This window comes from Macrotis lagotis, chromosome 2, assembly GCF_037893015.1.
Source record: "Macrotis lagotis isolate mMagLag1 chromosome 2, bilby.v1.9.chrom.fasta, whole genome shotgun sequence".
Lineage (NCBI taxonomy): Eukaryota > Metazoa > Chordata > Mammalia > Peramelemorphia > Peramelidae > Macrotis > Macrotis lagotis.
This window is the reverse complement of record NC_133659.1, coordinates 45,111,703-45,138,068: the sequence shown is the minus strand read 5'-3', so window position 1 is coordinate 45,138,068 and position 26,366 is coordinate 45,111,703. Positions and strand designations below refer to the sequence as shown.

At 38.6% G+C, this 26,366-nt stretch overlaps 1 protein-coding gene across 1 annotated transcript in view; it reads right to left on the bottom strand.

Moving 5' to 3' along the window:
• Positions 1–18,426: 18,426 nt before the first annotated feature.
• LOC141510980 (vitellogenin-2-like) overlaps positions 18,427–26,366 on the bottom strand; it is a 63,813-nt gene continuing 55,873 nt past the window's right edge. The window contains 8 exon segments of the mRNA XM_074220347.1: positions 18,427–18,545; positions 20,423–20,578; positions 24,369–24,528; positions 24,910–24,941; positions 24,944–24,967; positions 24,970–25,002; positions 25,701–25,777; positions 26,156–26,342. Coding sequence (XP_074076448.1) covers positions 18,427–18,545; positions 20,423–20,578; positions 24,369–24,528; positions 24,910–24,941; positions 24,944–24,967; positions 24,970–25,002; positions 25,701–25,777; positions 26,156–26,342 — 788 coding nt within the window.

Genomic DNA, 26,366 nt, shown 5'->3' with positions numbered 1-26,366 from the left:
AGCCAAGCAATGGTTTATGAATGAATGCACACCAAAACATGCCTTGCTTTTCTTAATGCTATGTAATGAATCTGTCATTCTCAAATTCAGCTAAACCGTCCTGAAACTATTTATATTTTCAGCTTAATTTACTTTTCATTTTCCATTGAAAATTCTATTTCTTTCAAGCTTCAAATGATGCTCCCTAGTTCCAAAGCATCGTATTCCTGCAACTTGTACATCCATCTAGAACCTGATTTTCTTTAGCTACAGACCTCTCAGAGACTCTTCTACCTCTCTTGATGACCTTGGCTTCAGCAAGTTAAGCTTTCCTTTCTCCCCCATCTCTTACAGTCAGTCATATTAGCATTGACAATAGACACTCTATATTATACTCCAACCTAGAAATTCCTCAGTGACCCCAACTTCCATCCCTCTTTCTCTACTGTATCTCAGCTATTCAGCAATACAGTCAGGTTTCAAATTCAAATAATGAATCCCCTGAAATAGTTATTATCACATTTTCACTGTATATTTCCATTGGGCTGGAATCAATTGCCATATTTTACATAATTATAACTTTAAATAGTGTGAATTAGAATATATGTGACCACTTTAGGGGATTCATTATTCACATTAAGGGGCCTACTATTATGAAAAATTGTGACTGTTCTCTAAAATCTGACTTAGAATACTTCTCTAATTGCAATCTCTCTATCTGTCAATTCTCACACTTCTATATTTCCCCTGAACCTGCTCATCCCTTGTTATGATTCTAGGTGTCCCACTTCCTCTGTGTTGTCTTGACTTCTGCCTTTATTTTTTTTCTACTTTCCCTTAGTCACCCTGGTCAACCATTTCAATGATGTTCTCTCTGATACTTTAGAATCACTCTTCCCTTTGACCTGTGGATATATCTATTATCTTTGTAGTCTTTATATACATGACTACATTCTTTGGTCTTGGTCTACTTGCTGTATCTCATACATGATGCCTCAACTTCCATCTTTGTACTTTTCCATTGGCTATACCCTATGCTAAGAACATTCTTTCTCTTCACTTCTACCTGTTAGAATCTCTGACTTTCCATGATTTTCTGAAGTTGGGACGTCCAACTAAATGCCTTTGCTCAAACTGTTTACTTTCCCTGGAGCCCCTTTCCTACATGACCATTAATCAAAATCTATGCCATCCTTTGAAGTCTAACTCATTTATTTCATTTATCTACCCAGTTCTTCCAAGCCATTCTATAATACTTAGTCTTTGACCTTCATATGGCATGCTCTCATTCCTAAATTGAAAGTCAAAGACTATGCCTAATACTTCTATTACTTGCAGTACCTTGGAGGAAATCAATAAACAATTTTCAACTGAATGTTGTTCATTTTACTCATGTCGTTTCTTGACAACCATCTCCCCACCTGAAGTCATACACTTCAAATTTGAAACTCAAAGACCAACCTTGTCCTATCCACATTCTTTATGTCTATGTGACCTATTCTTAGCCTTGGGTAAATACAGGTATTGTCTTTTATTAACAGACATGTTCATTATTTGTCATAAGGAATGCTAGGTTTTTTTAAGGTATAGGTAGGAAATATGGGATGATTACACAAGTCCCTATGAAGCTCTGAATTACAGCACTCCATTTTGAATGACTTGTGATAATCCCTCACTTATGCAGAAGTCATCTCCAGCAACCTTAATTATCTGGAATAAAAGTAAAGAATCAAGGAAGCAGAAAAAGTCTTTAAACAGTCAAAGGGATTTCACAAAGTCCAAGTAAATCACTTATAGGAGAGTCTTTCAGTTTCTTTTTCAGGATCTATTACCTCTTTTAGACATCATGGTTTAGCTTATTTGGTTTATAACCAGGGTAGGGATTGTAAAATTAATTTATATTGCAAAGAAAAATAACCCAATATCAAGAGATAAGTTTGAAAATCTCTTAGAATTTTCTAAAAGAACCAGTGAAGAATAGGAGATACTTAGATGGCTCAGTGAATAGAGTGCTGACCCTGGAGTCAGAATAAACCTTTTTTCAAATCCAGCCTTGTTCACTTACTGTGTAACCCTGGGCAAGTCACTCAACTTGTTTTATTTAATCTGCTAGAGAAGAAAATGGCAAATTATTTCAATATCTTTGTCAAGAGGACATCATAAACTGGTGCTATGGTCTACAGGAACACAAAACATCAGATATGACTGAACAAAAGAAAAACGATAAAGCATAACAGCTTGGGGGCCTTTGGATGCCTTAGCAAATATCATAAACAACTGACCTGTCTATGAAGGTATCAAGGTGATACACCATTCATCTTGATGATTCATAGTTATAAAGGAAAGGTTCCATTTTACTTCTTATGTTCCATTTCTAAAAGTAGTGAAATGTGTCAGACAATTTAGAAAGATTACCATCAGATGAGTTTGACAGGTGGGTCTGAGATTTAACATCTTCAAAATGGAAAAGGGGAATCCATAGAAACGAGACAATGAGAGGAAAGAGACAGAGACACATAGAGAGACAGAAAGACAGACAGAGACAGAGACAGACAAAGTTAGAGACAAAAGAGAGAAGGGAGGAAGAGAGAGGGAGATAGAAAGAGAGAAAAGAAACAGGCATACAGAGACAGAAGCAGAGAGGGGGAGAGGGAGAGAGAAATGAAAAGAAGGAAAGAAAGTAAGAAAGAAAGAAAGAAAGAAAGAAAGAGAAAAGAGGGAGAAAGAGAGAAAGAGAGAAAGTGAGGGAAGAAGGAAGAGAAAGAAAGAATAAAGGAAAAAGAAAGAAAGGAGAGAGGGAGGAAGGAAGGAAGGAAAAGAAAGAAAAAGAAAAGAGAGAAAGAAATGAAGGAAATGGGAAAAGTAGAGTGAATCAAGAAAGAAGAAAGAAAGAAAGAAAGAAAGAAAGAAAGAAAGAAAGAAAGAAAGAAAGAAAGGACGGAGGGAGGAAGGAAGGGAAAAAAGAAAAGAAAGAGAGAGAAAAGGAGAAAGAAAGAAAGAAAGGGAGAAAGAAAGAGAGGAGAGGGAGAAAGGAAAGAGGGAGAAAGGGAAGAAGAGAAAGAAATGAGTTAAAGAAGAAAGGGAAAAAGACAAGAAGGGAGGAAGGGAGAAAGAATGAATGAATTAAAGAAAGAAAGGAGGAGGAAAGAAAAGGAAGGGAGAAAGAAAAGAAAGAGGTGGGGAGGGCAGAAGGAAGGAAAGACAGACTATTTCTTAGGCCTTATTATATGTGCTAGTTAATATATTAAACCCAACAGAAGTAAAGAAAGGAAAAAAACATGGTCTCTACTGTCAAGGAGTTCACATTCTGATGGTAGAGACAACATGCAAACCATTACATACAAACAAGACAAACAGTTTAGTCCAGGGTGTTTCAGAGAGAAACCATTTATGCTGGTACACAGTAAGTGATTAATCATCCTCTCATCCATGTACAAAGGATTCTTCTGTCGACTTGTCATTTTGAGGAAGACATTTACTTTGTTTTGATTTTCTTTAAGCAAAAAAAATAGTGTTACTTTTAACTTCCATGGACCTTGAGCATCCAATCACCAGGGTCTGGGCAGGGATGGCCTTTTCTGCAACATGAACTATCTAAACTTAAGCATATACCCATTGAGACCTAAGATGGCAGGAAGAAGGCTAAAGGGTGAAGGGTTAAAGTGAGATCTTCCCTATCAGCCATCATGGTCCAAGGAAAAGCACACTGAACCAAAACATGATTGATCGAAGCATGTTCCAGGGCAGGGAGTGCTAGGGAACATTCTTAGTTAACATGTTTTGGGGACTGCACCTCAGGACTTGTCCATCCTTGGATGTTGACCACAAGACACTTGGAGAAGTAATTGTACTCTGAGGGTGTTTTGGCCAAAACATCACTGAGTTCAGTCTTATAAACCCTTGGATCTGTGCCACTTTTGTGTAAACACTATAAAGGTCTTACTTGGGAAAGTGGACTTTGGAAGTCCATCCCTTCAGAGAGGACTCTCTGCCAAAGGGACTTTTCCAACAAAGACACTGAAGTCTGTGTGTCATGACATCAAGAGACTCCTCAGTCAGATTTTCAGCTTTATTGGAGCCTCCTCAGTTGGGTAATTGTTTCTCTTCTTTATCTCTTATCTTTTCTTTATCTATTCTGATGTTTTTCTTCATATATGTGTGTGTGTGTGTATACATATATGTAATTGCATATCTCTTGGGTTATAGGGATATTAATCTTTGTTTATAAGCATGTTATCATTAAATTCTCATCTAATGATTTAAGACAGAATGAGCATGTCATTGTGGGGACAGATCCAAACCGATCAAATAAAAAATCTGCTATAAGTTCATAACCCTTTCTGTTACAAAGGTCCAAGGAAAAAGAGGTTGCCTCCAGTTAAAAAATTGTCTAAGTAAATTTAATGGAATGTAGAGAGGGGGAAGGACTGCAACAGCACAAAGAAAGTTTTACCCTCTATACAACTGTTCTGGGAGGGGTAACATTTTTCAAAGTCCCATCCCTGGGGCAGCTAGGTGGTGCAGTGGATAAAGCACTGGCCTTGGAGTCAGGAGGACCTGGGTTCAAATCCGCTCTCAGTCACTTAATAATTACCTAGCTGTGTGGCCTTGGGCAAGCCACTTAACCCCATTTTCCTTGCAAAAACCTAAAAAAAAATAATAAACAAAAGTCCCATCCCTGAGAAAGTTGGGGAGAAATCAGGCCTTAAGGGAAGGATATCTTGGTACCGGGACCCTGAGATCTGGGCCCCATACCCAAGGCTCAAGGATGACTGAAAGGACATATACATTCCCTTCTCCTGGAAGTTTCTCTAAATGTCAGCACCCCAGAGATTAAGTGCTTTCTCCCAGGGGCTTTCTTGGTTATGTGTCTGCTTAGTATCTATCCTTTACTGTGCCCGTTTTTATACATGAATAAAAGCATAGTAAGAAGATATGTTGAAGGTGAGTCTACATTTGTTTTTCTGTCAAAATTCCAGACTGAACTAGTGAACTGGGCTCTTCAGTCATTGACAGAAATCTGTGGGTGGTCTTGGACTTGGCTTCTGCCATGTTGGATTAGTTGACCAGATACGTCACATTTTCACAGGCTTAATACAATGACTGAACATTGATCTTGTTTCCAGAGGAAGTCCGCTGCAATGTATACCTTATTTGAGTTTCAAAAGTCAAACCGAAATGTGATCTTACTCTGTCCTAACTGCCAGAATTGTTGGGAGAATCAATAGAAATCACATGTAAAATGCTTTGCAAAACATAAAACACTATATAAATGCTGGCTATTATTATTGCCATTTTTGTTATTATTGTTATTTATTTTGCTAACCTTGATTGCCTTGTCAAAACAAAATCTGTTGGAGGGAATGGTTGCAGAAAAAACCTGTGGAGATATCCGAGCTGATGTAAACAGAAGTGAGCAGAAATAGGAGAACACTGTTCATAGTATCAGCAATAGTATAAGGATAATCAACTGTGAAAAAACTTATCTCATCAAAATCATGATCCATGACAATTCCAAAGGACTTAAGGTGAAAAATGCTATCCATCTGCAGAGAGAACTGATGAACTCTGAGTACAAATTTTATTTGCTTTGGTTTTTATTCCTTTTATTTTGCTGCTATTGCTGTCTTTCGTTTTTCTCTTAAATTTTTATTTTTTACAAGTTCTAAACTTAGCAAACACCAAATCAAAATAACATTTCCCCATATATATTAGAACAGAAGGATTTGTTATATTACTTCTATTATGTTATAATAGTTTGCTTTAAAAAAAAATACATACAACTTGTAACTTTCATACCTGCCCTGCCGGCCTGTGATTTCTCTTAGTCTTCTTTCTTTTTCTGTTTTGTGCTTTCTGCTATTTTGTTGTATTGGGAACTTCATGGGAGAAAAAACAAGAAAAACAAACACAAGACTCTCATTTTAGCCTTTCTGTGATGACATTCTTCTACCCTTAGAACTTCTTTAAGGTCACAAAGTTAATAAGACTCTAGGCCTGGAGTCAGGAAGACCTGAGTTCAAATCCAGATCCTTGGGCAAGTCACTTAACCCTGTTTTCCTCAGTTTCATCATCTGTAAAATGAATTGGAAAAGAAAATGCCAAACCATGCCAGTATCTTTGCCAAGAAAAAAACCCAAATGGTTTTACGAAGAGTCGAACTTGACTATTAGCCATCTCTCAGTTACCTAAGGTGAAAAATATCAGAATCATTCTCATCTCTTTTTTTCTCACTTGACCCCTCCATATTCTGACCTCAGACTCAAACACCTAAGTCACTTCTAACAAAAAAGTACATTTTAGTCCTACTCTGTAAATTGGAGCCAGACTAAAAAATGTTCACATTCTGTCCCAGAAGCTAATTGATGGAGGGAGGAACATAGTCACCCCTTTGCTGTAGTCAGGGTGATTCTTATCAGTTCCACATCTTCAGCCTTTCTCTAGTCCACCAACTTCTTTGCGTTCATGCAGTCCATACCCTCTACCCCCCCCCCCCATTCACCAGGACTATTCCAGTAGCCTTCCAATTGGTCTAGTTCTTTCTAGTTTCTTCTCTCTCCAACTCTTCCCCCGTACAGCTGCCAAAATAATCAGAGGATCATGGATTTTAATCTGATGGGATTTTAGAAGACATTGAGTCTCACACCCTCCACTCTGTCCACAACTAATAAAAGGGTTTGAGCTGGCGTTTGATCCAGATTTTCTTGGCTCTAAATCCAGAACTATCTCTATTGCACCACACTGCTTCCAAGTGACTACAGCAGAGCGGTGACTATGTCATGCCCTCAGTCAAGTAGCTTCTGGGACAGAATGTGAACTTTTTTTAGTCTGACTCCAATCTACAGAGTAGGAATCTAATATGTGCCTATTTGTTAGAAGCAACTAGATGTCTGAGTCTGAGGTCAGAAAGACCTGAGTTCAAATCTTGATTCAGGAGCTATGTGACCCTGAACAAGTCATCTATCTATTGTTTGCCGTAGTTTCCACTACTGTAAAATAGGGCCAATAACAGCACTTACCTCCCGGGGTGTTTGTGAGAATCAAATGATATAATATTTGTAAAGCACATGGCAGAGTACTTGATATACAGTAAGCACTTAATAGTTGCTTGTATCCTTCCTTGTTGTAGAACCAAAACATCCAGATTTCTAAAGCAAAGAAAATTCTTCATGTAGTCTGAGAGCAGCAGAGAGATTGGTATAAAAGAATAAATAAAGATTTATTGAATAAGTGAATGAAGAAATGAATGGATGAATAAACAATAGAAAAGAATTCATTTGTCAGCTCACTCAAGAGTGCCGAGACTTATCAAAGAAAGAGGCCTTAGCTTTTATGTTTAAATTCCTCACAGCACTTGCTGTCACACGGGGCCCACATGCTTCAAAGATCACCAGTTCTAAATTTCTGTGCCTATTGCAAATTCATTATTTCAAGCACAAGTCACATCCACCAAAGGGAGAAAAAAGAAAAATATATCAGAGCTTTAAAATAGCTGGCATTTATATATCATTTTTGGGTTTATGGAGCACTTTACAAACATTATCTCATTTAATCCTCACAACAACTTTGAGAAATAGGTGTTAGAACTATCCATTTATGAGGGATGAATCAGACAGTAAGAGGTTAAGTCATCTGCCCTGGAGTCATATAGTGAAGATGTGTCTGAGGCCAGATTTGAAATCAGGTCTCCCCGGCCCCCTTTGCAGTGCTCTATCTACTGTGTCATGAAACTGCCTACCTTTCTAGCTCAATCTCAAATGTCTTTTATTTTTATTTATTTATTTTTTTCAAGGCAAAAATTATTAAGTGTCTGAGCTCAGATTTGAACTTGGGTCCTCCTGACTCCCAAGCTGGTGCTCCATCCACTTTGCCACCTAGCTTCCCCTCAAATGTCTTTTATAAAAATGACTTTTCCTTGATTCATGGGACTTAAATGGTGATGATGTTTGTCCTTTATTCTCCAAAAAGACCAAGATATTAGGGCGGTGATGCCAGTTCATGCATATGAATTGGGGTAAGGATGTGCTGCGCTAAGTCACTTTCTCCTCTGGATTCATCTGGGATCAGTGGCCAGATAGGAATTAGGATGACTGGAGATGGCCTTGGACACGAGGCAATCAAGGTTAAGTGACCTGCCTAAGGTCACACAGCTAGTAAGTGTCTGAGATGGGATTTGAACTCAGATCTTCCTGACTTTAGGGTGCTTAGAAAGGAGTCACTGAATGTCCAAATTAGAAAAGAAACTATTAGATCACCCATGGATGAAAAAGAATTGCTTCCGGGCGGCTAGGTGGAGTAGTGGATAAAGCACCAGCCCTGGAGTCAGGAGGAGTACCTGGGTTCAAATCCGGTCTCAGACACTTAATCTCAGACACCTAGCTGTGTGGCCTTGGGCAAGCCATTTAACCCCATTTGCCTTGCAAAAACTTAAAAAAGAAAAAGAATTGCCTCAATAATATACTTTCCAATGGTCATCAAATTTTTGCTCAAAGACCCAATGCCAGTGGTGACACAAATAATAAATGCCAGTCAGGACTGAAACATATTTTCCAGACTTCCAAATTCAGACTGTAGTGTCAGACTGCGTCTTATGTGAAGGAGGACATTGTCATTAAATCCAGCTAACACAATTGCTTCTTTTAACTGAAGAAGCTGTTTATAAACAATCCTACAATTCAGTGAATTCAATGGATAAAACTATTAAACCAGCTCTAATGACTGGCCAGCTAGACCAGTCAATGAAGCAACTTAAAGGAATCTGGAGTCTGGCAGATAATGGAATTATTTACATAGGGGCTCTGAACAAATCATGAATTCTGGGCCATCAATGGGGAACTATGTAAAGATCCAAGGCTCCAAAGGCATGGTTTCAGAGGACCACAGGATCAAAGAGAACTACAATCTCAGAGGCCATCAAGTTTAATTCACTCATTTTACAGATGAGGAAACAGAGACTCGTGGAAATCACAGTTGCTAAGCGTCTAAGACAGGGCTTGAACACCGTCTTCCTGACTCTAGTTCTGATGTTTTATCCACCATGCTTCATCCTAGGTCTCTGGAACTCTCATCTATATCCATAATGATTCCAGGATCCCATCCCATGTGTCCATCAGCTACATGTTCCCTATGTACTTTGAAGCATACATAAAAGGTTTAAGGCAGCTGGTTACTCCCATGGAGGTACTTACTAAGTTTTATAAGAATTGCTAGTTCACGGAAAATGAGCACTCCATTTTATTTCAGAGATCCTTCCCAATAGTCATCGACAAGGTGGCTCTTTTGAGCAGAATTGGGCAATGAGTTGGAAGGAAATACAGGAAAATGGCAGAACAAGGGATTTTTATTAGTGGTGAGATCATTTTTTTTTAAATGGGGCGTAAGTAATTTTGGCATTAATGGTTCCATATTAGAGAACATTTTGAATTGTGTCAATGTCACTTTGGATAGAAGGAGAAACTAGAGATAGAGGAAAATACGGAAGGGCACTTCTATGACTTGACCCTCTATGAAGGCCCATTCTCTTAGGCACGGACATTGCTGCTGTCCTTATTCTATCCTATTTCATTGGTGGCTGTTAGCTGGCCAATGTCATTGCCAGGCTTACTTTTTCTGACCAGTTTTTGTTGATGGATGTTTGTCCTTCCTTCTCAAAGAAGTCATTCCTCTATAATCATAGCTTAAAGGTTAGGGGTCAGGATGGACTAGAAGCAAAGAGCTTCCTATACTGAAGAGGCAGCATTCTTTTTGGTAGCCTCAAAACTGCAGTAGGAATTGGCAGAAATTCATGATTTTTTTTTCAGATTTTTCCATGAATTATTAGTATCCTTCCCTCTGCTTCATCTAAAATTCATCTGATCTCTGGCTCCTTCTTGCTTGAAACTAAACAACTCAAGAATTCCTACTTTTTCTTCCTAAGACAAGGATCATGGTGCCTCTACCTAGAATCTGGAATCATTGATTTGTTAGGAGTGTGTTGAACTTAAGACTCTCCTGCTCTTACCATCACCAACCCCAACCTCAACCAAGAGCTCTAGTTAGCACTGTTGCCCCCTTGTTATCTCTAGAAACAAATGCAAATTTCCATTTGCCCTTTAAGGACCTTTTTTACTTTGGTTGCAGCCTCCCTTTCTAGAATTATTATATACTCTTGCCCTTCCCACACTTTACAGTCCAGTTGAACTGATCTTTCTGTTTGCCTCATTTGGTGCTCCATTTCTCCTCTTTTTGCCTTTGCTCCAACTGTCCCTCATTCTTAGAAGGTACTCTCTCCTCATCTTTACCTCTTGCACTGCTTATTTCCTTCAAAATTCAATTACAATATCACAGGAGGCCTTTTCTGTATTTGTTTTGTAAAAGTTTTTATAAACTTCTAAGTGTATTTGTCTTCCCTTTTTGAATATAAAAGGGAAACGGCTCTGAATAAACCATGAATTCTGGGCCATGAATGAAGAATTATGTAAAGACCCAGGGCTTGAAAGACATGGTTTCAGAGGACCACAGGATCATAGAAAGCTATAATCTTAGAGGTCATCAAGTCTAACCCTATTATTTTACAGATGAGGAAACAGAGACTCAGGAAAACCCTTGAGGTCTGGTCTGGATGCAATTTGTTTTGTGTATTTGTATGTCACACATACAATTAATAAATGATTGTTATATGACTGATTGGAATACAAATTAGAAAGGAACTCATAAGCCATCCATTCCAACCCCTTCATTTTGCAAATGTAGAAAGGGAGTCTCAGAAAATACAGTGGCTTACCCTATTGTCCCACAGCTAATAAATGTTAATTTTAGAGATAGGATTTGAACTCTGATTACAAACTCTTTATTATATCATGCTAATCAGGTTCTCTGACCCTATTCAAGTAGTCTGGATTTTAAAATACAGGGACCCATAGGGAGAGAAAGTTCATCCCCAGAATTACGGAGAAGGACAAGACAAGGGCAACAGGAAAAAGACCCCCCCCCCAAATCCTCCTGTTCCTCTTATAGCCTGACTCCTCAATGTGTGAAAGGAGAATGATGGGAGAAGAGGGCAGGCCAGACTTTTTTCAGAGGAGAAAGAAACTCCAAAGGAGTTCTGGTCTAGACTTGATGATCTCTAAGGACCTCTCCTGCTCCAAATCTATGATCCCGTAAAAGCCCCCTCTGGGACTGATTTCTGACTCTGCTAGGGCAAACACGAATGAGCTTTGGATTCATGGTTATTTTGATGTTCCACCAATACCCACAAGGAATGAAAAGGCGACTTTCTGATAGCATAATTTTTGGTCCCTGTTTAAAATAAATCAGAAACATAATGTGAGAAACACTGTGACTTAAGGACAAATGCTTGCTTTTTTCCATTTCTTTTTTGCACTCCAGTGGATGTGATGGAGAGGGAGGACGTAAGAACTTACCCACAAGAGAGAACAGCAATCTATCCATCCTGAGCTCCCAGCTCCGGCAGGCTATGAAGGGAGAATAAATCCTTTGCAGTTCCTTTGGCTTGCTGTTTGGCTCTGCAGACTGGGTTTTTTTTTATATTATTTTTAATCATTATGGACAAACAGCCTATTTCATGGATAGACTTGCCTTTTCAAACACAAGATAAGGTTTGCTTGCTTTGATTACTTTAGCAGAGATTCAAACCTTTCAATAGAAATTCCAATTTTTTTATAATATGTTTTTGACATTTGAAGATTAAAAGAAAAAAAGCAAATCAGAGTTTTCTACTGAATAGATTTTGCCATGATCTCTTTGTCAGTGTTTGTTTTTCATTAAAGATGCCAATGACCTGAGAGGTCTGGAAAGTCACAATCAGGGGTTCTGGATAAAAGAATGGACTTTGGAAACTCTTAAGAGACTTTGGGGAGCTTGGTTATCAATGACAAAAAGTCATAGCTGTGAATTTATGTATCCAAGGAAAGAAGGGAGTGGTGGGACTCCTAAGCTTTCAGCCCTATCAGAGATAATCCTCTGTTGGTTATTTCCAGTTTATTTCATATAGATCTTACTTGTACAAAGGGTTTGCATGTTGTACCCCTCATTAGACTGGGAGATCCTTGAGAGCATGAACTGACCTTTGTCTTTCTAACCCCAATGCTAAGTACAAATGATAATCAGTAAATGCTTTTGGATTCAGCAAGAGGATGGGGGGAAAATGGAATAACTGAAGAATTTTTAGAAAGAAGATGGTGTATAGTTAGAGGGAGGTATACTTAGACCACATAAAGATCTGAGTCTAGAGTTTACTCTCTCTTCTCTTTTGAACCTTAAATTCTGTTTTATTCTCTTCCCTCTCAGTTTTATACTGCCCTTGCCAACTCTTCTGAACTGTTATAAGGATATTAATAATAGTAGTTAACATTTATATAGCTCTGATTCTGTACCATGCAACCATGATTAGGCACCATGCTAAGCACTTGATAGATATTTTCTCATTTGAAACTCGCAATCACTATGGGAGGTGGGTGCTATTATTATCCTCATTTTACAGATGGGGAAACTGAGGCAAAGAGACATGAAGTGACTTGCCCAGAATCAAACAGTCAGTATGTTTCTGAAACCTGTTTTGAACCATTCAGGTCATCCTGACTTTAGGTCTGGCATAATATCCCCACTTTCTGTTATTTTCATTGATTGGTTGAAGCAGGGGCTTGTTTTGGACCCTAAAAAGAAGGAGGAAAGGTTGTGCCTGTGCTTGTTGGGGAGATCCCTGATGTCTAGGCAGAAGGCATTTCTGGATCCCAAAATGAGGATGTTCCTGATTGGGACAGTTTTCAACAAATGAATAAGCATTTATTATGTATCTGTTCTGTGAGAAGTACCATGGTAGGTCAATGACATACAAAAATAAAATGCTAACTAGTCCCTGCCCTCAAGGAGCTTACTTTCTAAAAGGGAAGAGAACATGTTCACATCTTGGGAGGAAGGCACTAACTAAAACAACTAAAAGAGGCTTACATAGGAGGTGCTTGAGCTAGTCCTTATGGAAACCAAGGATTCCCAGAAATGGGAGTGAGGAAGGAGGGGAAGGGCATGCCAGGGATGGGGGACAACTGGTGCAAAAACATAGAGATTGGGTCTCAAGTGTATGGAGCAAAGCGTGGACCACTATTAATGGACTGTAGAGAGTGCTTGGAGAGAAATAATTTGCGAAATTTATATGGGACCAGGTTTTACAAAACTCTAATTACCAATCAGAAGAATTTTATTGACCCCAGAGGTGATACAGAATCTGTGGAGTTTATTGGATTATGGTGGGGGTGGAGAATTGGGGGGGGGCAGGGAGGTGACTCAAAGTCTGTGGGGTAGGGAGTCTTCCCTTGCTAATTGTAAAAATCATTACAGCTGTTCTTTACCAATCCAGGAAAGTGGACTAATGCATTTTAGTAACATTAATGATAATTTAAATTTGAGACAAAAAGGCTTTCTTGTTTTGCTGGAATGAGGTGAGGCATAAATCAGAGCTCTGGTTCCTTTAATAAATTCCATTAGCTTAAATCTACCAAGCTATTACAAATTTGTTTGTCAGAACAAACCCTTTGGTTTGTCTCTGGGGTGGTGGAGAGGATGGGGGACTGCTTTTGGAATCAGAAAGACCTAAGTTTACATTTCAACTCAGGTACTTCATAGATGTGTGACTCTGAGTAAACCACTCTCTGTGCCTCAGTTTTCCCACTTATGAAAGGAGGGACCTGGTTCCTCTTGGAGTTTTAAATCCATTATTGGTGGAGGGCTGGATCTTGTCTGTCGTAATCACCTAACAAATGTTGATTGGATTAAACTGAGAAGACTTATTCCTCCTCTGTCCTGCACCTTCCCCTTCTCTTCCCTTTGCAGTTGACCACTGAGGCAATGTGGAAGACCAGCCATAAGTTCTTTGGGTACAGAGCTCCAAGTCTATATTCTATGTAAATAGGCCATGTTTAAGCAGCCATTCTAAAATATTTCTGACTAGAATGCTGAAAAAGGTGCAATATGGGGGCAGCTAGGTGGCATATAGTGGATAAAGCACCGGCCTTGGAGTCAGGAGTACCTGGGTTCAAATCCAGTCTCAGACATTTAATAATGACCTAGCTGTGTGGCCCTGGGCAAGCCACTTAACCCCATTGCCTTACAAAAAAAGAAAAGAAAAGAAAAGAAAAAAGGTGCAATAGTCATTATTCAACTAAAATGGCAAAGAAATTAGTTTTCTAGTTAGTGGAAATTTTTGGCTAAATAAAAATGTTAATGTTTTCTCCTTTTTTTCCCTCAACAGTTTACCAATCCCTCTGTATTTCATTCCCTCTCTTACCAAATGGCCCTGATTCAAAGTGGACATTAATCTACCCTAGCACAAATCATCCTCAAACACACTTTGTTTTGCAGACACAAGTCAAGAAGATCCTAGTTCAAATATCACCAATGATATTTACTACCTATGTGACCATGTTATGGAATTTCTCTGAGTCTCAGTTTTTTCATCAATAAAATAGGGATAGTAATTCCTGTCGACCAGGGGTGGGAAACCTCCAGCCCATGTACTATACATTGGACGGGCACTGGCAAGGCAACCTGTAGACAGGACTCAAAATTCAATAAATCTAGGAACTGTTTAGGGATGAATTATTTGGGTATTTGACCAAATATGAATCTCAATTGTTGTCATAAATATTCACATGAAAACCTGGCAGGAAAAAGGTTACACACCCCTGCTATAGACAGTGAGTCTAAAAAACTGGTGTGAATAGAATGTTCTGAAAATTGTAAGGGGAGGGAAAAGGGAAAATTAGGAGGAAGAAAATTTTACAAAGATGAGTGTTCAAAACTATCTCTACATGTGACTGGAAAATACAAAATACTATTAAGATAATAAAAAAAAAACTTTAAAGTATTTTATTAATAGAAGCAATTGATGCCACAGCTAGGATCTGACTCAGAATTCAAACTCCAGGTCTTATTGCTTTATCCTTTATACTACTTGGCCACCTTTTTGTCTCTACCTTCATTTTCATCCAAATACTCTTTTCCTTGTCTTCTGCCCCACCTCCCACCCCATCACTCCCAAGTTTCTCTTTATTGAATATATCTTGTTGCTATTCAGTGAGGTGGCACAGTAGACAGATCCCTGGTCTGGAATTAGGAAGTTATGAGTTCCAACCCAGCTTCAGACACTTTACTAGCTGTATGACCCTAGGCAAGCCACTTAACCTCTTTCTGCCTCAGTGTTCTGCTCTGTAAAATGAGGATAATAATAGCCTCTACCTTCATGGTTGGTGTGAGGATCAAATGAAATAATGTTTGCAAATTACTTTGCAATCTTGAAGAATCATGGAAATGTTAGCTATTAGCTACTGAATAACATTGGAACCCCACTAATTCTTTAGTAGGTCCTCTTCCTTTTGAAAGGAACTTCCCAGGTTTCCTTTGTACAGCTACCAATTTAAACAAGTCTTTCATGTAGAGACAAATAATGTAATTGGAATCTCAAGACAACAAACAAGAGGAAGCAACAGTTCTCACCCAAGGGGGCAAATTTGACCTTGTAGGTATCACTGAAACTTGGTGGGATGTTCATGAGTGGATCATAGTTCTGGATGGATACAGTTTATTCAAAAGAATTGGGTTCAGTTAAAGGGAATGAGGGATCATTATATAGTAAGGCACACTCATGAAGAAATCTAGGAATCAATAGGTGGGAAGTATGATTAAAGTGTTTGAATGAAGATCAAGGGAAGGAGAAAAAGAAGTGATTTTGTCACTGAAGTGTAGTATAGACCATCTGGTCATAAAGAAGAAATAGAAGAGGGGTTAGTAAAAACTGATCCACAAGCCTGGCAAAGAAGCACGATATAACTGTGATGGGAGATTTGAATTATCCTCAAGAGAGATCAAGGGCTCTCCCTTTTCCCAACATAGAGTAGACAATAACTTCATGTTCTGGTTTAATGAAAATATCATTCTTCAAAAAGTGGAAGAATTAAGAAGGGAAAAAATTCTATCCTAGATCTGATTTTGACCAATAAAGAGGATCTACTTGCTTAATTTCAAATGGGGGCCTCACTGAACTGCAAGTTCAAAATGAGATGACATGCATGGAACACTATTGTTCTATTAGAAACCAGGAGGGATGGGATTTCAGGGAAGCCTGAAAGGATTTGCATGAACTGATGCTGAGTGAGATGAGCAGAACCAGAAAAACACTGTACACCCTAACAGCAGCATGGGGGCGATGATCAACCTTGATAGACTTGCTCATTCCATCAGTGCAACCAAAAGGGACAATTTCGGGCTCTCTGCAATGGAGAATACCATCTCTATCCAGAGAAAGAATTGTGGCATTTGAACAAAGACCAAAGACTATTACCTTCAATTTAGGGAAAAAACACCATTATCTTATTATGCAATTTTGCTATCTCTTATACTTTATTTTTCTTTCTTAAGGATATGATTTCTCTCCATCACATTCAACTTAGATCGATGTATACTATGGAAACAATGTAAAGACTAACAGATTGCCTTCTTTGGGGGGGGGTGGAGGAGGGAAGCAAGAATAGGGGAAAAATTGTAAAATTTAAAATAAAATCTTTCTTCAAAAAAAAATGAGATGACATAGAAGTTACAAAGAAAAAAGATAGTGTCTTTGCAAAATGCATTAAGAGAAGAACACAATCCAGAGTGAGAGAAGGGATAGATTCACTGTGCTGTGCCTTGGTCAGGTTATAACCAGAGTATTCTGTTCAGATTTTGACTCAACATTTTATGAAAGATATGCTAAGCTGGAGAGTTTCCATAGGAAGGGCTGCTAGATGGTATAATGGAGAGAGTGCTAGACTGAGAATCAAGAAGATTCATCTTTCTGAGTTCAAATTTAGCTGTAGACACTTGAGCAAGTCTTTGCCTCAGTTTTATCAGGTGTAAAATGAGTTGGAGAAGGGAATGGCAAACTACTCCAGTATCTTTGCCAAGAAAACTCCAAATGATCGCAAAAAGTTGGACACAACTGAAATAACTGAACAATAATTCTCAAAAAAGTCCTCAGAATGGTGAGAGAAGTGAAAATTATTCTGCACAGGAATCAAAACTAGGGGCATTTAATCTGGAGAAGAGAAAATTGGGGGAAAGGGGAAGGTATTATAATAGTATTTGTCATATACTTGAAAGTCTGTCATGAGAGAAAGGAATGGCTTATTATACTTGACTCCTAAAGGAATAATGGATAGAAATTATAGAAAATCAGATTTCAGCTTAATACAAGGAAATATTTCTTTACCAATTATAGTTCTCCAAAAGCAAAATGTACTGCCTTGGGAGGTATGAAAGCTCCCCTTCTCTGGAGCTTTTCAAATGGAAGGAAGATGAATGACCATTTGTTAGTGGTGTTGTCATGGCAGTGGCAGTTATATAAGAACTGGATTAGATAATATGTGAGGTTCCTTGCAACTTTGATAATTGGGTAACACTACACAACTTAACAACCACAAGCCATCACTGTTTTATAGTAGGTCCAATGACTGATATTTATTATGACCTCAAAAAAATCATAGAATTGGAGAGATGTCAATAATCACCTAGTTCAACCCATCCATGGAGGATAAAATCCCTATTCTATTATATCCAACAAGTGGACATCCAAGCTCTGCGTGATGGCCTCCAAGGACAGGGGGATTCGCTGTCTCTCCAGACAACTGCACATTCTTCTTTTGGACAGCTCTAATTGTTTGAGTCGATTATGCTGCTGAATCATCAATAGAAAGTTAATTAGGTTTAGCACTCTCTAAGTGGACCTAGTCGTGAGGAACATATTAAAGAAAGATTTCTCCTGAAAATGTTAAAAACAAAGTAAGTTCAGAAAATGAAAGAGGATAAACTTCAGTTATCTGTAAAATTCACTTATGTGTCATCTCAATGACAGAAGTTTGTATAATCCATCTAAAAGGCCAATGCAATGTTTGTGTTCCCCCTAAAGACTTCATGTATGAACCATTGGAATGAATATGAAGGGCATTCAATGAGTGAACCAAGGTTTTCCATCTTTCAGAAAATTAGGAAAAAATAAATCTGTTTCCTTTGATATTCACACATTTATTCATAATCAAATACTGAAATGAATAGTACATTGTTTCACAAAGGTCATCATTTTCATTTTTTAAGAAAATCATGTTTGGGTATATAAATAAATTCAGTTGTATGTGCCAGACACAAATGATGATGATGATGTTTGTCCTTCATTCTCAAAGAAGACCATGACATCAGGGAGGTGATACCATGACAAGCACATGAATTGAATTTGAGTGGGGGGGTGCTGAACTAAATCACCAGCTTCACTTTCTCCTCCAGAGCCATCTGGGTCCAGTGGCCAAATGTGGACCAGGATGACTGGAGGTGGCCCTGGATGCCACCCATATAAACCTATCCAGAAAGCCTGGGCAAAGCACCCAAGGGATGACCACATAGAGAGATTCTAAAGCTATTGGAAAGTCATGCCAGGCATATCTGCTCATCACAGGAACATTGGACAGGGACCTCAAATTTCTCTTCCACATCCTCAGACTTTAGCCCCAACCTTGTTGGCTCAATGGAAAAATGGGCCTCAGAATCTGTCCCGGAGAAAAAAGAAGAGACTTGTAACTTAAAAGTCACAGAAGAAAGAACAATGGCCCTGGAATCAGGAGACAGTGACCTTGGGCAAGTCACTTTTTTTGCATCAGTTTTCTTATCTGTAAAATAGGAATGATTATCTTCTGGGGTTATTGTAAAGGTCAATTGAGATAATAATTGGCAAGTACTTAGCACAGAGTTTGGAAAATGTTAGTTGGTATTATTATTATTATTATTATTATTATCTTCCTAGGCTCAATTTCTTCATCAGGAAATGAGGGGATTGAACAAGAAGGTCATTAATTTCCCTTCCAAGTCTAGGTCCAAGACTCTGGGACCAATATGGTGCTCAAAGGCAATAAACATAGCAGATGGATTAAAACCAACTCAGGTGGAGAAATGGGAATGAGGATTCCCTTATCTCCGGAACTTGACAAAGTCATCCAGAGCAACTCAAGCAACATTGAAACATTTAGTGGAGATTTTCAATCTAATCAGCCCTACACTCACCTCCCCTCATACCTCCAGGGAGCATCATTGTCTTTTACTATATTGTTATTACTCAGATTCAAGTGCCTTGGATGTGTTTAACAAGTCTATTGAAAGCATTTCTGTGGAAAAGGGGCAAATTTTAAGTTCTGTTACAATCCATCAGGTTTGTGACATTTCAAAAAGTTACAAAGCAGAAAGCATTTCTCCTTGAAATTTAAAACCTTCTGATTATGGCACCACATGGTTAAGGTATACACATGGATGTATCTCCTTAGAAGGACCTGAGTAGAGGTAGACATCCCCAAAGTTTCCCTATCCATGTGTCTTTTAAGGAGAAGGCACCTTCCCCACCTTCCAGTCTGATATAAAGACATTTGGGGAATGAGATGGAGAGTCCCTGGCCAAAAAAAAAAAATATCCCTCCCATAGATTCCTCCAAATTGTCTCCTTGGCTGAAATTCTTTGAAGTAAAGATTTATTTACATTAACAAATATGTCTTTCCAGCTGTAAATATAACTTGGAGGAGAAGAATTCTGATTCTGGAGTCAGAGAACCTGGCTTCAAGACCCATCCCTAGTGTTGTCTACCTGGAAGAACTCGGAAAAGTCGTTCTTATTCTTCCAAGTCCTCAGTTTCCTTATCTATAAAATGCAGTAAGTTCATGACCTCTGAGAGCCCTTCTAGCTCTAGTCTTAGAATTCCAAGATCAATTCATATATCTGATTAGAGTATTTGACATTTGTGTGAATTTGTAGGTTCGGATATGGGGGTTGAGTAGAGGCCAGCACGGGCAAAACGAAGATAGAGAGCATCAAGAAGACACTCTGGGAAAGGGAGAGCACCAATAGATGGGAAACTGAAGAAGGATGGGAGGTGAGAGGACAGTGTGCCAGTTGCTTCCTCTGGGCAGTCTGCGCAGGTGTCTGATTTCTAAGCCATCATGTAAACCTTCCTGGCCAGGGTGTGCTGAAGCCAGTCCAAACTGGCCCACAAGAGATTGTTAAATGCTCAGCCTATGTATTTACACCTTGAAAATCATCAAATTCTACAAATCAAGGGCTCAATTTATTGCTTTCTTAATTGTCTAGATATAAGAAAATTATGTCAGAAAATGTTAATAATGCAGATCAAATTTAAAAGTGTTGCTTGGGTGAATCCCCCCTCCCAAATCTAGCTGTTAAATATTTACCTGCATACCTTTGATCCTGACCAACATGGCTTAAAATTGGGAGGTTCATGTATTGGAGGCATTATCCATTCTTCTTGCTCTTAATGGATGCCGGCTCTTGCCACGTGCCAGTTAAGCAATGGACCCCATCTGCTACATTTTCATGATAAGGACAAGCTGAACCCATTGCCTTTTTGGAACACCGGGATACTTACCAACTGGAAGGCAATGAAAGCCAACCAGAGTGGTGATGGTTTGGACCATTCTGCAGCCCTTCAGACACCTCAACACTGGCTGTACTGATGAGCATGAGGAATTTTCTCCTTGAATTGTCTTCTCAAGTCTCATGAACTGGTGCTGAAAGGAGCAAGCTGAAACCAAACCATCAGTGAGTTCCAAAAATTTTTCTTCCTTGCCCACTCCTGTCTCCCTGCCTTCTTGTCTTTTGATGCGATTTCAAAAGTAACAGAAACAAAACTTTGGTGGGCAGGGATCTTCAGGGTAGTTGTTGGTGAATAGTTAGCTTTAAAGCCTGCAAAATACATTCATGGACTTTCTCATTTGATCTTCCCAACAACTTTAGGGGGTAGATGCCGTTTTAAAGATGGGAAAATTAAGGGACTTATTCAGAGAACATAGCTAGTAAGTATCTGAGGCAAGATTTGAACTCAGGTCATTCTAATTCTATCACTGCTACCCTATGATGCTGGCAGAAAAAAACCCTATTATATTATTATCTAATATTTATATAGTGCTTTGAGGATTATAAAGTGATATAAACAAATATTATATATACAAACACATTATATATATTACATGGACAGTTGGAGGACCCAGTGGGGATAGAGTCAGCTCTGAAGTCAGGAGGACCTGACTTCAAATCTGATCTCAGAAACTTACTGTGTGACCTTGAGCAAGTCACTTCACCCTGATTGCTTCACATCCAGGGCCATCTCCAGTCATCCTGATCCATATGTAGCCACTAGACCCAGATGGCCAGTAAGGTTGGTGACTTAGCGTAACACCTTCTCACTTCAATTCAATTCACATGCATGTCAAGGGAACACCTTCCTGATGTCATGGTCTTCTTCAAGAATGAAGGACTGGGTAGCTAGGTGGTGCAGTGGATAGAGCACTGGCCCTGGAGTCAGGAGGACCTGAGTTCAAATCCAGCCTATGTGTAAAATTATATCTACATATATATGAAATCTCATTACTATTAAGTACATGAAAAGCCTTTTGTAATAATAATACTACAATAATATAATAATACTACAATAATAACAAATATTTATATAGTGTGCTAATTTCTCTCCTTTTGGATGCTTGACAGATATTTGATTCTCATTTGATTCTCCCAACAACTCTGAGGTGTAGATGTTATGATTACTCCAGTTTTACATGTGTGACAACTGAGACCGAGAGAGTTGCCCACCTTGCCCAGGGTCACCCAGCTAGTTAAATGTCTGAGGAGGGCTTCAACATGGTCTTCCAGTGTTCCTCGCCACACTCATAATTCAACAGACACTTATTAATCGCCATTTCTAGGAAACATATAGTACCAGGCTTTGGAATGCAATGTTTTTAAAAATTATAGTCTCGACTCCTAAGGAACTAACAGAGAACTGTGCTGGGAAGATAATTCTGAGAGTGGTGCGTAGGATGGATTAGGGGAAATTGAAGGTAAGGAAGAGCAACTGATTGATTAGGAGGCTTGGCCAAAAGTGCAAATAAAAGGTAGGGAAGGCTTCAAGGAGGTGATCTCAGTGGGAATGACAAAGAGGGGGAAGATGCTAGGGATAATGGGATAGTTAAGTACAGCTGATTGGTTGTGGGACCAATGGAGACAGGAGAACTCCAAGGTAACTCTGCCTTCATAATAAATTGTATGTTATTGTTGTTTGAAAAAAGAGATTTCTCTTTTCTAGGTGATTGCCTACCGAGACTGTAAGCCTCTTAGCAAGGAACATCCTTTATACCTGTTTGTATCCTCATGGTCTCTAACATGTTATTTTTTTAAATTGGACTCCTGATTTCATTATCATAGAGAATTCACGGTGAGGAGACTTCAATTATTTTGTGTGTGTTTAGGCATTTTTAAGTCTTATCTAACTTTTTGTGACTCTATTTGGGGCTTTGTTGGCAAAGACATTAAAATGTTTTGCCATTTCCTTCGTCAGATTATTTTGCAAATGAGAAAACTGAGACATCCAGGGTGAAATGTCTTGTCCAGAGTCACACAGCTAGGAACTGTCTGAGGTCAGACTTGAATTCATGAAGGTAAGTCTTCCTGACTCCATGTCTGGTGCTCTGATAAAGCTCTGCTCAATCAATTGATTACCCTCCATTAAGCTCACTAGGAGCTAAGTCACATCTCCCTAAATGTAACTCTAGAACAAGAGCTAGAAGGTTCCTCTGAGACCAACCGATCCCAATCCTCTTCTTTTACAAACAAAGTTAAGGGAAGTTGATGAAGTTTTCTGGATCAAACAAGAAGAATGTACCAACAGTGGAATTTGAACCTGGGTCCTCTAATGTTTTAGCGCATGTCTCAGAGAGACCTGAACCCCAGATTTTCCTGATTCTGAGATTGACTTTCTCTCACACATAATGTTGCACCCACTACTACTCAATAAATATTTGTTGAATGAACAGCAAATGGATATTGTCTCCTTGTCAACTCTAAAACTTGATGTCTAAGAATTCTATCCATGCGCGTTTCTAGAGGTCTCTTTGGGCATTGGTATGGGAATCAATTAATAATAACAATAATAAATAGCAATAGGGTGAAGTTAGGGGTGGAAAGCTAGCTTATTAAAACCTGAATTCAAGTCCCTCTACTGAAATATATTAGCTATGTGAGCTTGAGAAAAATCATTTACTCCCAGTCCCCTAATCAATTTTCTAAGAGTTAATGTTTCTCAATCTAGGTTCCTTTCTTTTGAAAATGGGAATAATGATAGCACCTACCATGCCAATGGTCATCTCAAAAGAGATCTGGCACATAAAATGTTTTACAAATCTTGATGTGCTGTGTAAATGCTAACTATTCTCTCATTGTTGTTCTTATTCATTCACTCATTCATTCATTTATTTTAAGTTGCAGAAAAGGTACCAATCTGGCTTGGTAGAGGAAGTTTCTTACCTAGTACTCCTTCCACAACAAAATTGTAAGACTTGTCCAAAAGAAATTACAGTAATAATCCACATTTCTATTGTATTTTAGCCTTACATTAACTTTACTAACAATGACCCTTTGAGGTAGGTCATGCATTATCTACTTTTTAGACAATATATTTAGACAAGCTGAAGCATCCTTTCTATCATCAAGTTACTAATATTAAGGTCAAAGGCAGCTTAGGTTTAGTTATAAGCATGGAGTCTGGCTAGAACATGTCTGAAAGTGTGGGTATTGTACATATGTGTATATTCAAATAGGATGATATAAAGAACAAAAAAATCATTACTTGCTATTGCCCAAGCTTTTCCTTCCATCCACTAAACAATTGAAAGTTCATTGGACTGCATCCCATTTCAACAAACTTTCATGGTACCATGAGAGGAAGCCTGATGCATTTGGAGAGTATTATTGGGTTTCTAATCAGAGAAACTAATATTACCACTTACAGCCTTGTAGCATTAGACAAGTCACCATTTCTTTGGGTCTTTGTCTCATCTAGAAAATGTATTAAATGATCTTTAGGATTTTTTCTGTCTCTAAATATGTGATCTCATGAATACCACATGGAGAGACTGGAGAAAACACAATTCTTCCTTTCAAAGATCTGTCATTAGAGAAGTATCAAATCTGGTGGGTCAACCCTGTATGCAGAGACTTTGCTACCTACTTACAATCTATTAAAGTTCTATTTTCCAAGAATTAGAGACTCCTTGGAAGGAACTATTAGGTATAAATTGATCTAGTCCCCATAACATCTGGTGAATGTCTAAACTACCTAAGACAGATGGTCTTCTATTCTCCTCTTTAAGATCTCCAAGGAAAGAGACTCCTTAATTGGGCATTATTAAACACCCTTCTTTGTGGAAGATAATGCCAGAAAAATATGATATCTAAAGCAATAGTATGTGTCAGTAAATCTCAATTGGGTTAAAAGGTTTTTTTTTTCACTTTAGCCTGGGACCTAAGGTAGGTCTTCTTACCTCTGGAACAGGAGCCTTCTGTCAGAACCCAAAATTGAGCAAAGCTCACAGCATCTTTAGCTATGTAGCCACTGGGCATCTGGAATTCCTGGATGGTTTCTGTATTTACTTGTCCACACAAACCAGGTGTTTTTCCAATCATCCAGAAGTAAATATGGACCTGAGAACAATTTAGAAAGGAGAGGTCACACTATTGGAGGATGGGGAGGTAGAACGAGGAAGAAAATGCAAGACATTGTCTATCTAGAACAGAGATGATGACTGGTGAATCTTCCAACAAGCTGCATCGTCCTTAAATAACCTTCAGTCAGAAGAGGATGCACCCAATTGTTTTCTGCAGCTGTATCATCTAAATTATCATTAACACCTTAATTTAGTGGTCAGCACTAGGGTAGGAACAGAGTTCATCCTTCAAACCCTTTCCTAAGCAGGAAAGTTTCATAACAGAATATTGTCCTGGACACCAAGGGGAAGAATCTAATTATTTCAGGTGAAAATGCTAACCAACACCCCTCCGAAAAAAACCAAAAGACAAAGATACCTTGCATGTTTTCCCATCATAATAAAGTTTTCAATACCATACTCCGGTGCAGAGAGATTCCCTCACTTTCATTCTTGATGGACACAAGTGACTCTAAAATATAAAAAAAAATATAAAAAATTTCAACATGAAATTTACTAAGAAGGAAAATCTGATTCTTCAATTCAGAAAGAAGCAATGGTTAAATCAAAATATGACACCTAAAACTAGCATAGCATTTTATGCATAATAAATACTTCATAAATCTTGTTGAGTTGATTTGAAAAGCTGAGTTTAAATTAACTGGATTTGGATTTTCTTTTCTTTTTTTTTAAAGCAAAGAGCTCAAAGCATCTTGTGACATCAAATTACACACTGATTTAAATTCAGCTGAGGTCTTCACTGTGCTAAAGAATGGAAAAAAATACCAAAAATTGTGGATTCCATTAGTGAGAACCTTAAAACCAACCAACTCAGTCCCTTTCTCAAAATCTCCCAGGAATTCCCCCCATGACCTCCTGCATCAAAATTCAAGCAACAGGGCTAGTTACTTTGGCTGAGGTCATTTGGACTAATTGGAAGAACTGAGGTAAGGGAGTTCAGCTCCCAGGCATGAGAGATAGCCATGAATCACTGGATTATAGGATCATAGATCTGTGGCTAGGAGGGACCTCAGAAGGGACCATCATTTTACTGATGAGGAAACTGAGGTGAATCAGAGGGTCTCACCATCATGGTTTTGGTTGAATGTTTCTCCATTTCCAATAAATAGAGGAGAAAAATAAGGACCAACAAAAGAGAACAATACCCACCACTGCCATAAAGGGGTATCCCTTTTCTATCCACCTGAAGCCAAAGGCATCCTTGAGCAGAATATATATCAATGTCACTTTAGAAAGAGATTGGGGATGGAGGAGAAGGAAAGAAATAGAGGGGGGGGAAGAAAAAAAGAAAGGTGAGCTGGATTCTTTAAACATTTGCTAACAAGAAAATGAGAGTCCATGCCCCAGTTCATTAGGGGGTGTTTTTGAAACGACGCTCAACACACGCCATAAGGTAATTGTAATAGAACATATGCATTTGAGCAGCATATGGAAAATTCAACACATTAGAATTTCCAAGTAGATGATTTAATAAGCTGCTTCCACATTTGTGAAGACATATAAAATTATAATTCTCTCTCCATTTTTTGGGACAAACCAGAACCACCCTCCAACTACTGCAGTGACCTTGTGCTAGTGAAGCAATTCTAATTAGAATGGCTTACTGATTGGCCAGTTTGACATTGATGGCCTTTTGGCCAGGAGATTCTTCAGCTGTTTTTATCAACACCAGGAACCTCAGCTCGGAGCTGGCATCCTGGGTGAGGATATGGAAGCAGTTGGCAAGCAGGGGGTAGCTATACTGGATCCCATTGAAGGGGGTGATGTTTTCTTGACTGACTGAACAATAAGCTGAGGAATAAGATAAAAAGTGAA